Source organism: Helianthus annuus, chromosome 6 (assembly GCF_002127325.2).
Source record: "Helianthus annuus cultivar XRQ/B chromosome 6, HanXRQr2.0-SUNRISE, whole genome shotgun sequence".
NCBI lineage: Eukaryota > Viridiplantae > Streptophyta > Magnoliopsida > Asterales > Asteraceae > Helianthus > Helianthus annuus.
This window is the reverse complement of record NC_035438.2, coordinates 64,183,681-64,196,495: the sequence shown is the minus strand read 5'-3', so window position 1 is coordinate 64,196,495 and position 12,815 is coordinate 64,183,681. Positions and strand designations below refer to the sequence as shown.

The following is a 12,815-nucleotide window of genomic DNA, read 5'->3' as shown; positions in this document are numbered from 1 at the left end:
GTTATTTGCTCAGCATTCGTAATACCCAAGCCCAATACGATCTCGAAACTCTCATCCGCGAAGCTCAACATGCTTGTTTTAATGAACGCACCTTGAAGAGGGAAAGAATCTATGACGATGGAGCTCAGCTTGTAAGCAAATCGAATGGGATCTTCTATTTTCTGGACCGGATTTGGATCCCTAAGCGTACCAAATTGCGAAAGATTTTAATGGACGAAGCCCACAAATCCTTGTATTCTATTCATCCCGGTGCCGATAAATTGTACCAGGATCTTCGCTACAAGTACTGGTGGCCGGGCATGAAAAGGGTTATCGCTCTCTATGTCGGAAAATGCCTGACTTGTGCAAGAGTCAAAGCTGCACATCAAAGACCCTCTGGCTTACTCGAGCAACCCCCGATCCCTATATGGAAATGGGAGAGTATAGCTATGGACTTCATAACAAAACTTCCGCACACGTCATCAGGTTACGACAACATTTGGGTTGTTGTTGATCGTTTAACCAAATCAGCCCACTTTTTGCCAATACGGGTGACGTGCTGTCGTAGGTACATGCAAATTTAATCCAAATAATAACTATAGATAGTGGTAAATGGGTATCGAACTCAGGGAGTATGTGGAAAATGTGTTGATTTTATAGCTTTGCACTTTAACTAAATTAACCTAATTTGCAGAAAGTAAATATCAATAATTTAGATTGTTTGGTTTTAAAACTAAAATTAACTAAATAACTCAAATCAAAGGTTGGTTGTAAAGCAGATTAGGAGGAAGCGATCATCCTAAACTTCCGGTTTGCTTTTGACAATTGTGTTTAGACTCACTAGAAAGAATCACATAGACATGATTCATGTATGATTGTTTGTTCGTGATAAAAGGGAACTAAGTACTCGGATTATAAAAACGCGAGGTTGTTACCCGATAACCAATTGACTAATATCCAACCCTAATCCCTCCCGTGATATCTTGATTGTCAACGACACCAAGAACGTACGGTTTAGAATATGATCATAACATCAATCAACAATTTACAAACAAACATTCACACACCATAATAAACAAACACATTGCAAGTCTATTATTCTAGAAATACGAATCCAAACACAAAAGTCATAGACAAAACTTCAATTTAGGATGATCACCATAAGTTTAGCCACACATAGCTTGGTGAATCATCATAACAACAAGTTTAGTGTTCATACCAATCAAAAACATAAACCGAATGTTAGAAATTGTTTGGAACCAAGTACAATCTGCCAAAATCGCCCCTCAGATGCCAGAGAAACGTCCAATGATGAGATAATGTGAAAAGACACCCAAAAACTGATTAAATGAGGCAGTTACGGATTTCCTCGCAGCCTCCACCGTAACTTACGGTGGCCACCGTAAGTTACGGTGGACATCAAACATTTACGGTGCAAGTCTCCTGAGTTACAGTGGAATCTGGCATGTTTCAGGGCCACCGTAAATTACGGTGGCCACCGTAATTTACGGTGGAGCCCTAACTTGTGTGTTTTGTTTCTTCATTTCTCCCACGCATGACCCGTTCATCTCTAATCCTTCCAAAGCTGCGATTTGTCCTTTTATAGCTCCCGAACCGCACCTGAAACATAAGCAACCGTAGTCATCTAATTCAAGATAATTACGCGATTAAGTGAAGGATTAATTCGTCTTTTAACATGATTAAGGGTTGTCCAACGGACCACCCGTCACATCCCCACACTTAACCGTTGCTTGTCCCAAGCAACTCATCAAACCGTTTTCAAAACAAGTGATCAATGTAAACCAAGCATAAACATGTAGTCCTTTTACTAACCCCTTTTTAACACCCAAAATAATGCACCCCTCGCTATGTATCTCCTCTCGGTAACAAGTAGGCACTAGCAATATGAGCTAGACACACAAAGGCTAACGGGCGGTTGCAAAACTATAGGCTTGTACCTAAATCAATCCTTCTCCTTACGCGTGTCAAACATGAATGCAAATCAAAGGGGCTTTTAAGGTTGTAACGTGGCTAGGTGTACGGGTAGGAAATGGAATATATATGAAGTAGCAAAAATTTAACCCGGTCTTTTATTACACAAAGAAACAAACAAACAACTACCAAACTAACTACTATATACAAGATAACTCAACATCATTTTTTTTCTTTTCTTTCTTTTTTCTGATTTTTTTTTCTGATTTTTTTTTAAACATAAATGCATCAATTCATACTAAACAACTACTAACACTATAAGACCGAGTCAAATTAGGTAATTTTTAGGTAACTAGCTAGGGGTAACAAACAATAGGCTTTTAGGCACAAAATTGGGCAACTAAATGTCCAAACCCCCGCCCCTCTCACTACCATGCTCATATATATAATTTATGAGGTCCAACCCCCCAAATCCCACACTCACACACACTAAAGACGAGGCTACCTAAATGCCCTTATCCTTTTTGCATTCACGCCCAACTAAGGACTCAAACCGTATCAAGGCACAAGTTCTAATGCACCCCCACCCGTTGCCACTCTCATCAAAGACAAGCATTATTTATGTACAAGTGTGGCTTCGACTCTCACCAAGAATAAAAAGGGGTATCAAGGGTTGCCGGTGCATCAATTGGGGTTGATCTAGGGTGTTCAAATTCTCACATTGTTTTGCTTGACTTAAAAATTTTTCAAAATCTTCAAAAAGTTCCCCCATCCCCACACTTGGATACATTGACTCCAATGTATGGTTTTAGGAGGATTTGATCACTAAACCTCTTTCACATCATCCAAAAGCTCAACACTCAAACCACAAATTTCTTTTTGGTATTTTCATTTTATATTTTTTTTATGTTTTTCTTCTTTTAAAGACAAAACACCACCAGCTAGCACCAACCCAAAGGTAACATAACAACTAACACCACCCAACCACCCGACCAGAAACAAAACAAGCTAACAAGTATTCACAAAATATATAAGGAAGGAACACGACTTGACTAGTAATAGCGAGGCTGCGGAGGCCCAAAAATGGAAGACATCATGTCATTCCATTCTCCAATGCAAATGAACCGCTACTACTCCCACTTTGTTGCGGAGCTCCTTCTTGTTGGCGCGGGTCGATCCATTGTGAATGATGAAGCTGTGGGGTCGGATACGACACACTACCATCATAAGGTGGTAGAGACGCATAATCCACATGTTGTGGATCCACAACCACCGGCCGCCCGGCGTGCCAATCTGCATGCAATCTTCTTGCTTGGTCATCATGGTATCGGTTGTTCATCTCCAATTCATGGGAATACGCATGTGTGGGATTCCACGCCTCATGACGATCAAAGCTATGTTTCAAAGACCGCTCTATGCTTGCACTCATCATCGTGTTTTGATCAAATAACGTCCGCTCCGAACCCGACCATGATTCAAAAACGGAAGCCGGAGGACGTTGATTCTCTATAACCTCTTGCATAGTGCCTTCATAAGCCCACCCGGGCTCATAAGAACGCTCCGTGTAATCGTAGAAAGCACCACCATAACCTCCACCCGGGCCCCCTTGGCCTACATTAACATTCTCACCACCATGCGGCTCGTCCGCATAATCATCATCACCACTCGGTACTTCCGCATCACTTTCGGGTTCGTCCTCTTCACCCGGTAGAAGATCTCTTGCACCCACCTTTAATGGTCTCCATCTCTGCCCCTCCGACTTGAGCTTATGGTACCGTTCCGATTGCGTGTAAGTCCAACCAATCCCCAACTTGTCTAAAGTAAAAGGCTGATGCCTTTTTGTTGCCCCTCTATCTTCTGACGTGATTGCCTTTTGCTGCTTCATCAATCCCGTGATAATTCGGTAATACGGGATAATATCTCTTCCCAACTTGTTTCGGCAAATCCAGAGGTGGTTCATGATCAGATATCGGATTGGAAAACGCGGAGCCCCAGTGAGTAACGAATAAAGGACATGTACTTCCGGGTACCTCACTTGCTCCTTATCCCCCCTTCGCGGAATGACTTTAAAAATGCAGATTGCTAGCAACAACTTTGATTCGATTTTCAAATTCTTCCGATACAAGACTCCATGATAAGTACCGGGCAAAAACAACGTTGCTAACATATCATTCCAACGAGGGTGCTTCTCCGGCTTTATCAAAAGGTTATCAAGGTCAGGAATCATGTAGTCACGAGCATGTAAACTATCATACTTCCCCAATTTCTTTAGCGTATCAAAAGACATCTCCACCGGAATCCCATGCACTTCACCCGTTAACTTCATTTGTGACGGCTTATCATAGTTATTACACTTAAGAGTTGCCATCCATTCTTGAATTTCAGTTATGAACAAGTTGTTTTTATCCTTATCATAACAACTAAGTGCCGACTCCCATCCTAGAGCGCGGAATTTGGCAAACACACCAAACGGGCCAAATTCAACCTCTCTCACCTCCCTTTCACAAATGAATGCAGCTCCTTATTTTTTCAATCGGTTCATACTGTCGTGAAAGAGTGTTGGTTGCCAATGCTCCAATTGGTCATCCAATGGACCCGACTCCCATTTTGGCTTTTCAGCCGGGTCCAACTCCATTTCTTCCTCGCTTTCACTCTCATCAACTCGACCCAAATATTGCCTCTTCTTTGGTTGCACCTCAGGTTGTTTGCCCTTTCCTTTCGACGAAGAAGATGAGCTAGCTCCCGCTTTCTCCTTTGTCTTTACCATTTTCCTGCACACATTGAAACAAACAACACAACCAAACACCAAAAAGTTAGTCCCTTCTCCAACATCCCCACACTTGCTTGTTACTATGGTTGTAGATGTTAGTGAACCAAGATTTTATAAATCATTTTCAACAAAATTTGGGCATGGTGTCTCTACAATGTAGAGATTCCCAAAAAGTTCACTACTTTAATCACAAATCCTACATCTACAACCCATAACCATGTTCAAATAACCATATTCATAACAACATCTAAGAACAAGCAAGTGGGTATGAACAAGTAACACCATTAACCTTCTTTCTCACAATGCATCAACAAAACATAGTAAATAAACTTCCATACATTGTTTGAAGATGTAAGAAACACAAATGAGGCAAGAACTTCAAAAAGCCCCAAAATTTTTGGACCTAGGGTTTGTGATTCAGACCCGAAAACTTTGTTTTCTCGTAAATCTCTTGGCAAAATCAGAAACTATGTGAAAAATTAGTCAAGATAGACCTAGATTTCACTTGGTTTGGACAAGAATTGAGTGAGATATAGAAGAATTAAGGTTGGAGAATGTTGGGGATCTTGTGGGGTTTAGATGAAAGTGATGGATAATATTTGTGGTGAGGGAAGAATGAAAGAAAAGGAGTGGCTGGGGTTAAGTCACGTGAATGATTATTGTTATTATTTTTTTTTTATAAAAATCGCTGCCCAGGAACGACCCTTGGTCTCGCCAGGTCCACCGTAAATTACGGCGTGGACTGTAAATTACGGTGGATGCTGGCCAACAATTCCTACCGTAACTCAGTAGGGTTACACCGTAAAGACCAAAAAATTTTACTGGCCACTGTAAATTACGACGCCACCGTAAATTACGGTGGCACCTGGGCATCTCTGTTTCGCTGAAAATTGAGATTTTAAGTGTTATTTTTTAGTTTTTTCTCAGTTTTTTCGATTTTTTGTGTTTTTAAATTTTTTCAAAAACATGTAAAAATCACCCTACCCCCTCGAAAGTCCCGTGTTGTCCCCAACACAATGTTAGAGTAACTCGTGACCCGAATATCCCCATACTTGTTTCAAACACGGATTTCAAGGAAGTACGGTAATTGTGCAAACTATACAAAACGAACAAAATGAAATGCTACTATTTACACTACCAAACCTGGGCCTCTTATGGTTGTTCCTCATCGACCGGGCGTAGAATGTAGCCCACTTTATCAAGCTCCAAGTTGTTAATGTTGTTCCCTTCCAAGTACGGCTTCAACCGATGACCGTTCACCATTTGTTGTTTATTCGTTTGCTCGTATTGGATGTCTACATCACCAAACCTCCCAACTCGCCGAACAACATATGGGCCCATCCATTTACTTTTGAGCTTGCCCGCAAACATCTTGAGTCTTGAGTTCTACAACCAAACTTTTTGACCCACTTCAAACGTTTTCTTCCTTAATTTTGCATCATGTACTTTCTTGAGTTTATCTTTATACGCCGATGCACATTCATACGCCTCGTCTCTAAGCTCTTCAATTTCGCACAATTGTAACTTCCTCATCTTTCCCACTTCATTGTAGTCCGCATTGACCGTAGTGATCGCCCAATATGCCCGATGCGCTTACTCCATTGGCAAATGACAACCCTTCCCATAAACCATCCGGTAAGGGGTTGTGCCAATAGGAGTCTTGTAGGCCATTCGGTATGCCCACAACGCATCATCCAATTTACTCGACCAATCCTTCCTATCCGTTCTTACTGTCTTCATGAGAATTTCCTTGATTTGATGGTTGGACACCTCGACTTGCCCACTCGTTTGCGGATGGTAAGGTGTGGCAATCCGGTGATTCACGCTATACATCTTCAACAATTTCCCGAAATTAAAGTTCTTGAAGTGTGAACCACCATCACTTATGATAACCCTCGGAATGCTGAAACGGGCAAAGATATTGGATTGAACAAACTTACAAACAACCGAATGGTCGTTTGTTCTTGTTGCAATAGCTTCAATCCACTTTGAGACGTAATCCACCGCTACCAAAATATATAGGAAGCCATTCGAATATGGGAAAGGACCCATAAAGTCAATACCCCATACATCAAATATCTCTACTACCAAGATCGGTTGTAATGGCATCTTATCCCTCTTCGAGATGCTTCCCATCTTTTGACAATTTATACAATTTCTTGCAAACTCGCACGCGTCTTTGAAAATTGGGGGCCAATAAAACCCACATGAGAGAACCCGATAGCCCGTTTTGTGCCCACTAAAATGACCTCCACATGCGGATGAATGAGCATGGGTCAAAATTTCCAACACTTCTGTCTCGGGCACACACCTCCGAATAACTTGATCCGGTCCAATCTTGAAGAGATCCGGTTCATCCCAAATGTATTGCTTTACTTGGACCATAAATTGTTGTCGTCGCTTCTTGGTCCAATGATTCGGTATGGCACCCGTGGCTAAATAGTTGACATAGTGAGCATACCACGGTGCAACAAAGGTGGAAACGGCTAAAAGTTGCTCGTCGGGAAAGCTTTCATTTATTTCACTCACATCATCAATTCCTTCCACCGGGATCCGAGACAAGTGATCCGCTACTATGTTCTCACTTCCCTTTTTATCTTGAATTTCCAAATCAAACTCTTGCAATAACAATACCCACCGAATCAAACGAGGCTTCGCGTCCTTTTTCTCCATCAAATATCGGACCGCACTATGATCCGAATATACCACAACTCTACTCCCCCAAATATACGAGCGAAACTTATCCAAAGTATACACCACCGCTAATAATTCCTTCTCGGTTGTGGTGTAATTCAGTTGCGCTTCGGACAAAGTTTTACTCGCATAATAAATCACCACCGGTTTCTTATCAACCCGTTGACCCAAAACTGTACCAATAGTAGTGTCGCTTGCGTCACACATAATCTCGAATGGCTTTGACCAATCCAGCGGTTGCAAGATGGGAGCTTTGACCAAATATTCCTTCAAAACAGTAAAAGCTTGCATACACTCATTAGTAAAATCAAATGGGACATCTTTTAATAACAAGTTGCATAAGGTTTGGTGATAACACTAAAACCTTTTATGAAACGTCTATAAAACCCCGCGTGTCCCAAAAATGATCTTACACCCTTAACATTTTTCGGAGGTGGCAAAGATGATATTACCCGTATTTTTGCCTTGTCCACCTCCATGCCCCTTTCCGATATCACATGACCAAGCACAATGCCCTCTTGCACCATAAAGTGACTTTTTTCCCAACTTAGCACTAAATTTTTCTCAACACACCTTTTTAAAACTTTTTGTAATTCGTTGAGACATGATTCAAAACTAGTGCCGAAAATGGAAAAGTCATCCATAAATACTTCGAGCGACTCTCCAACCATGTCCGAGAAGATACTCATCATACATCGTTGGAAAGTTGCTGGTGTGTTGCACAAGCCAAATGGCATTCGCCGAAAAGCGAAAGTGCCATATGGACAAGTAAAAGTGGTCTTGTGTTGGGCATTCAGGTGTATTGCTATTTGATTGTAACCCGAATACCCATCCAAAAAGCAATAAAATTTTTGACCCGATAATTTTTCAATAATTTGGTCAATGAAAGGAAGCAGAAAGTGGTCCTTAGAAGTGGCGGCATTCAATTTCCGGTAATCAATACATACACGCCACCCGGTAACTGGTCAGGTGGCAATTTGTTCACCATGTTCGTCTTTGACTACTTGAATACCGGCCTTCTTAGGCACAACTTGGGTGGGACTCACCCAAGCGCTATCCGAAATCGGATAGATAATTCCCGCATCCAACCATTTTATTACCTCCTTTTTTACTACCTCCCTTAGGTTCGGATTCAATCTCCTTTGAGCTTCTCGTGTTGGCTTTGCATCTTCGGTGGTAATAATTTTGTGCATGACGATTGATGGACTAATTCCTTTGAGATCGGCAATCGTCTATCCAGTAGCTCCCTTGTTTTCTTTCAAAACTTCCAACAATGCTTGCTCTTGCACCAACTCTAAGTTAGAGGCAATAATGACCGATAGAATGTCATTATCCCCTAAGAAGGCATACTTCAAATGGCTCGGCAAGTCTTTAAGTTCCAGCTTTGGCGGTTCCTCTAGTGATGGTTTAGTACCCGAGTCTATTTCCGCCGGTAAGCCTTCGAATTGATGAGTCCATGGTGGTCGACCTTCTCTCAAAGCCATGGCATCCTGTTTTTCCTCTTCAACCCGTAGTGCATAAGCATGTACCTGTTCAGAAAAATCACACAAGCAAACATCCATACCCTCCTCCTCATACTCATGCGGGTTGCATCTGTCAACTAAATCTGCCATGAAACACTCATCAACACCAACATCATTAACATTGTTAGTAAAAACATTTAAGCGCATTTTTCAATTCCCGAAAGTCATATCGACTATACCAAATCTACAATCGATCACAGCATGCGCGGTGCTCAAAAATGGCCGACCCAAAATTACGTTTTGTTGTTGTTTTGGGTCCGCGGACGAGTAGTCCAACACTAGAAAGTCAACCGGGTAATAAAACTCATCAATTTTAACAATTACATTTTGAACCATCACCGGGGGTAACTTATGAGACAAATCGGCCAAAACAACCATTGTCTCCACTCTTGCTAACGGACCAAAATTGTATTGGTCATATAAGCCCCCCGGTAAAATGCTTACCCCGGCTCCAAGATCAAGTAACGCCTTTGCCATTTGAAAATTACCAACTTGTATATTTATCAATGGTGTACCCAGATCTTTGAGCTTAGGGGGAAGCTCCCCGTTTTAAACAGCACTCACTTGCCCGGTCAAGTCTACCCGCTTAGGCATTTTCTTCTTTTGTTGCCTTTTTTGTGTACATAATTCCTTAAGGAATTTAGCATAAGCGGGTACTTGTTTTATTGAATCAAGTAATGGAAGATTTATTTTTACTTGTTTAAACATGTCCCACAATTCTTCTTTTTGGGGACCTCTTGATGCAATAAAATTCTTCTTACCCGGGTTAAGCAAGGCCGATGGAAATGGGACTTGACTCGGTTCACCCTCAACTTTTTCACTTTTCTCGTTTTCACCCAACCCCGGTTTGTTAACATTTGATTCTTTAGGTTTAACCGGTGAAACTTCATCATCACTTTCATTACCCGTGATATCCTCAACTACCCCCTCGACCACACCCGGTGACAAATTGGCCTTAAATTCATTGCCACTTCTCAAAACACTAACATGACTAATATTAACATTACCTCGTGACGAACCATGTGAAGGATTTACCTTAGTGTTGCTAGGAAGTTGACCCTTGTTTTTCTTCAAATCCGCCACATCGGTTGCCAATTGACCCATTTGGGTTGTTAGTGATTGAATGCTCTTGTCACGAACCTCATCCTTTTGCATTCGGACTTCATCTAGTTGGTTCCGCTTTTGCATATCTTGTTGCATCGCCCGAAGCATATCCATGACTTCATTCCCGCTTGATGAGCTTTGGCTCGAACCACCTTGACCGGTTTGTTGGAATTGCCCTTGATAACCATAATTGTTTCCACCCCGATAATTGCCTTGATTGTATTTTTGACGAGGTGCAAAGTTACCTTGAGCTCCTTGAAAGTTTGGGTTAGCTTGGTTCGCCACGTTCCCATAGCGAAAATTCAGATGATTTCGTAACCCGGGGTGGTATGTGTTGGAGTTCATGTTGAAATTTCGACCACCCCCTCCTTGAATTGCATTAACCTCTTCTACTTGCTCATCAACCACTCCCACTATACAAACTTCCGCCGTATGGCCTATTTCATTGCAATTGGTGCACACGTTGTACACTTGGTTTGTGGTTTGAACATTGCCACTCTCTATTCCATGCACTTGTGGCCTTTGTGTCACATGCCTTGCCCGCCTCGAAGATTGATCTTTCCTCTTTGAATTCACCGCCATTTGTTCTAAGAATGCCCAATCAACATGTTCATAATTGGTACCGAATGTACCATTAGTGATTGACATTAAATCCCGTGCATCCTCCGAACTCAACCCTTCATGAAACGCATTCAATAATTCCCAAAGTTGGATCCCGTGATGAGGACAATTGCGTAACATCATATTAAACCTTTCGAAAGCTTCATGAAACATCTCCCCCGATTGTTGTTGGAAACTTCTCAAACCTCTTCTAGCATCATTGGTCTTTTGAGAAGTATAATATTCATCTAAGAATATTTGCTGCATGTCGGCCCATGTAAAAATGGACGCGGAGGGCAATGTGTGAAACCATCTCTTTGCTTTATCTTCTAGGGAAAACTGGAAAAGGACCAACTTGACATCATCCGCAGAAAACCCTTGACCTCCAATAGTATTGCAAATGGAGTCATATGTCTCCAAATGGAAGTAGGGTTCTTCCGTTGCTAACCCTTTGAACTTTGGTAAACATTGGAGAGCGGTTGTTCTAACTTCAAAGGTCCTTCCATCCGCACGATGAGGAATCACTACCGGCGAAGGATTGTTAGTGATAATGGGCCGGAAGTGAGCTTCAATTCCCCGTACTACTTCCCTTTGATGTCTTTGAGGTGCACCCAATGGTGCCCTTGGTTGACCCATTTGCCCTTGCATAGGCCCTTGAGGAACAAACGGTGGTTGATATTGATGTTGATGCATTGGTTGTTGTGGAATCGCCCTTGAAATTGAGGTTGCATGTTTTGAGGCCGCACTTGTTGTAGCGGTGTAGGGCGTTGCAATTGTGGCCCTTGCGGTCTAATGTGTTGCACTCCAACCGGTAGTCTACCCATATTTTGAAATTGTTGAATGGGTTGACTTTGTTGACCCGCTTCGCCTTGTAACCCCAAATATCCTCCATCACCCCCATAGTAAAAGCCTTCTTCTTCGTATCCCCTAAATTCCTCTTCATACCCATCATCATAACCATCCCCTTGAACTCCCGAAGATTGCCCAAAGGGAAGAGTTAAATATTGAAACCCCGATTGGTTTTGTGGTCTAAAAGATGGCATAGCATGCACAATAGTTGAATTTGGTGCGATTGTGAAATTAGATGATGATTGACCCATAGTTGGGGGAAAGAAATGGGAAAGTTGTAGGATTGTGGTAGAAGGGCTAAAGGTAATAGTGGGTTCAACTTGGGTAGTGATTGGTTGCGTGGCGTTGGTTGGTGTGACTTCGGTAGTGGTATTAGGTATGGTGGTGTTTGGTGATGGTTGTGTGACAGTAGGTGTGAAAGATTGAGGTCGTTTGACCTGTTGTGGGTGGTACTTAGGATTCTTGCATGATGTTTCTTGGTGTAATGGGTGAAGTAGGTGAACCAACAATTCTGTTTTCTCGTAATAGAACTCTGTTTTGCCTCAATGTCATTTCAATTTCCGGATCGAACGATAGTGGTGACGCCTTGTGAGAGCCTCTAGTATGCATACACCTGAAAGTACCTGCACACTAAACACAACCAGCGTAAACCCGAAAATAACAAAACAAAACTACTAAATTAACACACGTTGCGCACTACTCCCCGGCAACGGCGCCAAAATTTGACGTGCTGTCGTAGGTACACGCAAATTTAATCAAAATAACAACTATAGATAGTGGTAAATGGGTATCAAACTCAGGGAGTATGTGGAAAATGTGTTGATTTTATAGCTTTGCACTTTAACTAAATTAACCTAATTTGCAGAAAGTAAATATCAATAATTTGGATTGTTTGGTTTTAAAACTAAAATTAACTAAATAACTCAAATCAAAGGTTGGTTGTAAAGCAGATTAGGAGGAAGCGATCATCCTAAACTTCCGGTTTGCTTTTGACAATTGTGTTTAGACTCACTAGAAAGAATCACATAGACATGATTCATACTTCAAGGTTTTCAAATTCTACAACGAAAACTTCAAAAGCCAACCATCTTACACAAACACATCCTACTGAAAGGAAGAAACAATCCACTCGAACAACCATCCGACCGGACTCCCGTCCGACCGGACAACTGTCCGAACGGACTGTCAACCGAACGGTCAGCCGTCCGATCGGACTACCGTCCGATCGACCAGCTGTCCGACTCTCCAACACTTGTTTTCTATTTTGCGCATTGCTTATCGTTATGCTATCGAACTATTCAGGCTAACCCTACTCTCAAGCGCTCCCTTCAATCCATCAACCGCTGTGAGTATACTCGAACCCT

At 41.9% G+C, this 12,815-nt stretch overlaps 1 protein-coding gene across 1 annotated transcript; it reads right to left on the bottom strand.

Annotated features, from left to right (window-relative positions):
* Positions 1-8,607: 8,607 nt before the first annotated feature.
* LOC118479572 lies at positions 8,608-11,295 on the bottom strand. Its single transcript, XM_035974160.1, has 2 exons — positions 9,999-11,295; positions 8,608-8,981 (listed from the first exon to the last, which is right to left on the bottom strand). The coding sequence occupies exons 1-2, from the start codon at positions 11,293-11,295 to the stop codon at positions 8,608-8,610; spliced, it is 1,671 nt and encodes a 556-aa protein (XP_035830053.1).
* Between the last annotated feature and the right edge of the window lie 1,520 nt (positions 11,296-12,815).

Bases quoted from the DNA above. Each gene is read 5' to 3' on its own strand.
- LOC118479572 (XM_035974160.1), bottom strand. From the start codon at position 11,295: ATGCATCAACATCAATATCAACCACCGTTTGTTCCTCAAGGGCCTATG. The intron at 8,982-9,998 runs GTCAATTGGCAA...GTTTCATGGCAG, and splicing joins ATCACTAACAACCCAAATGG to ATTTAGTTGACAGATGCAAC.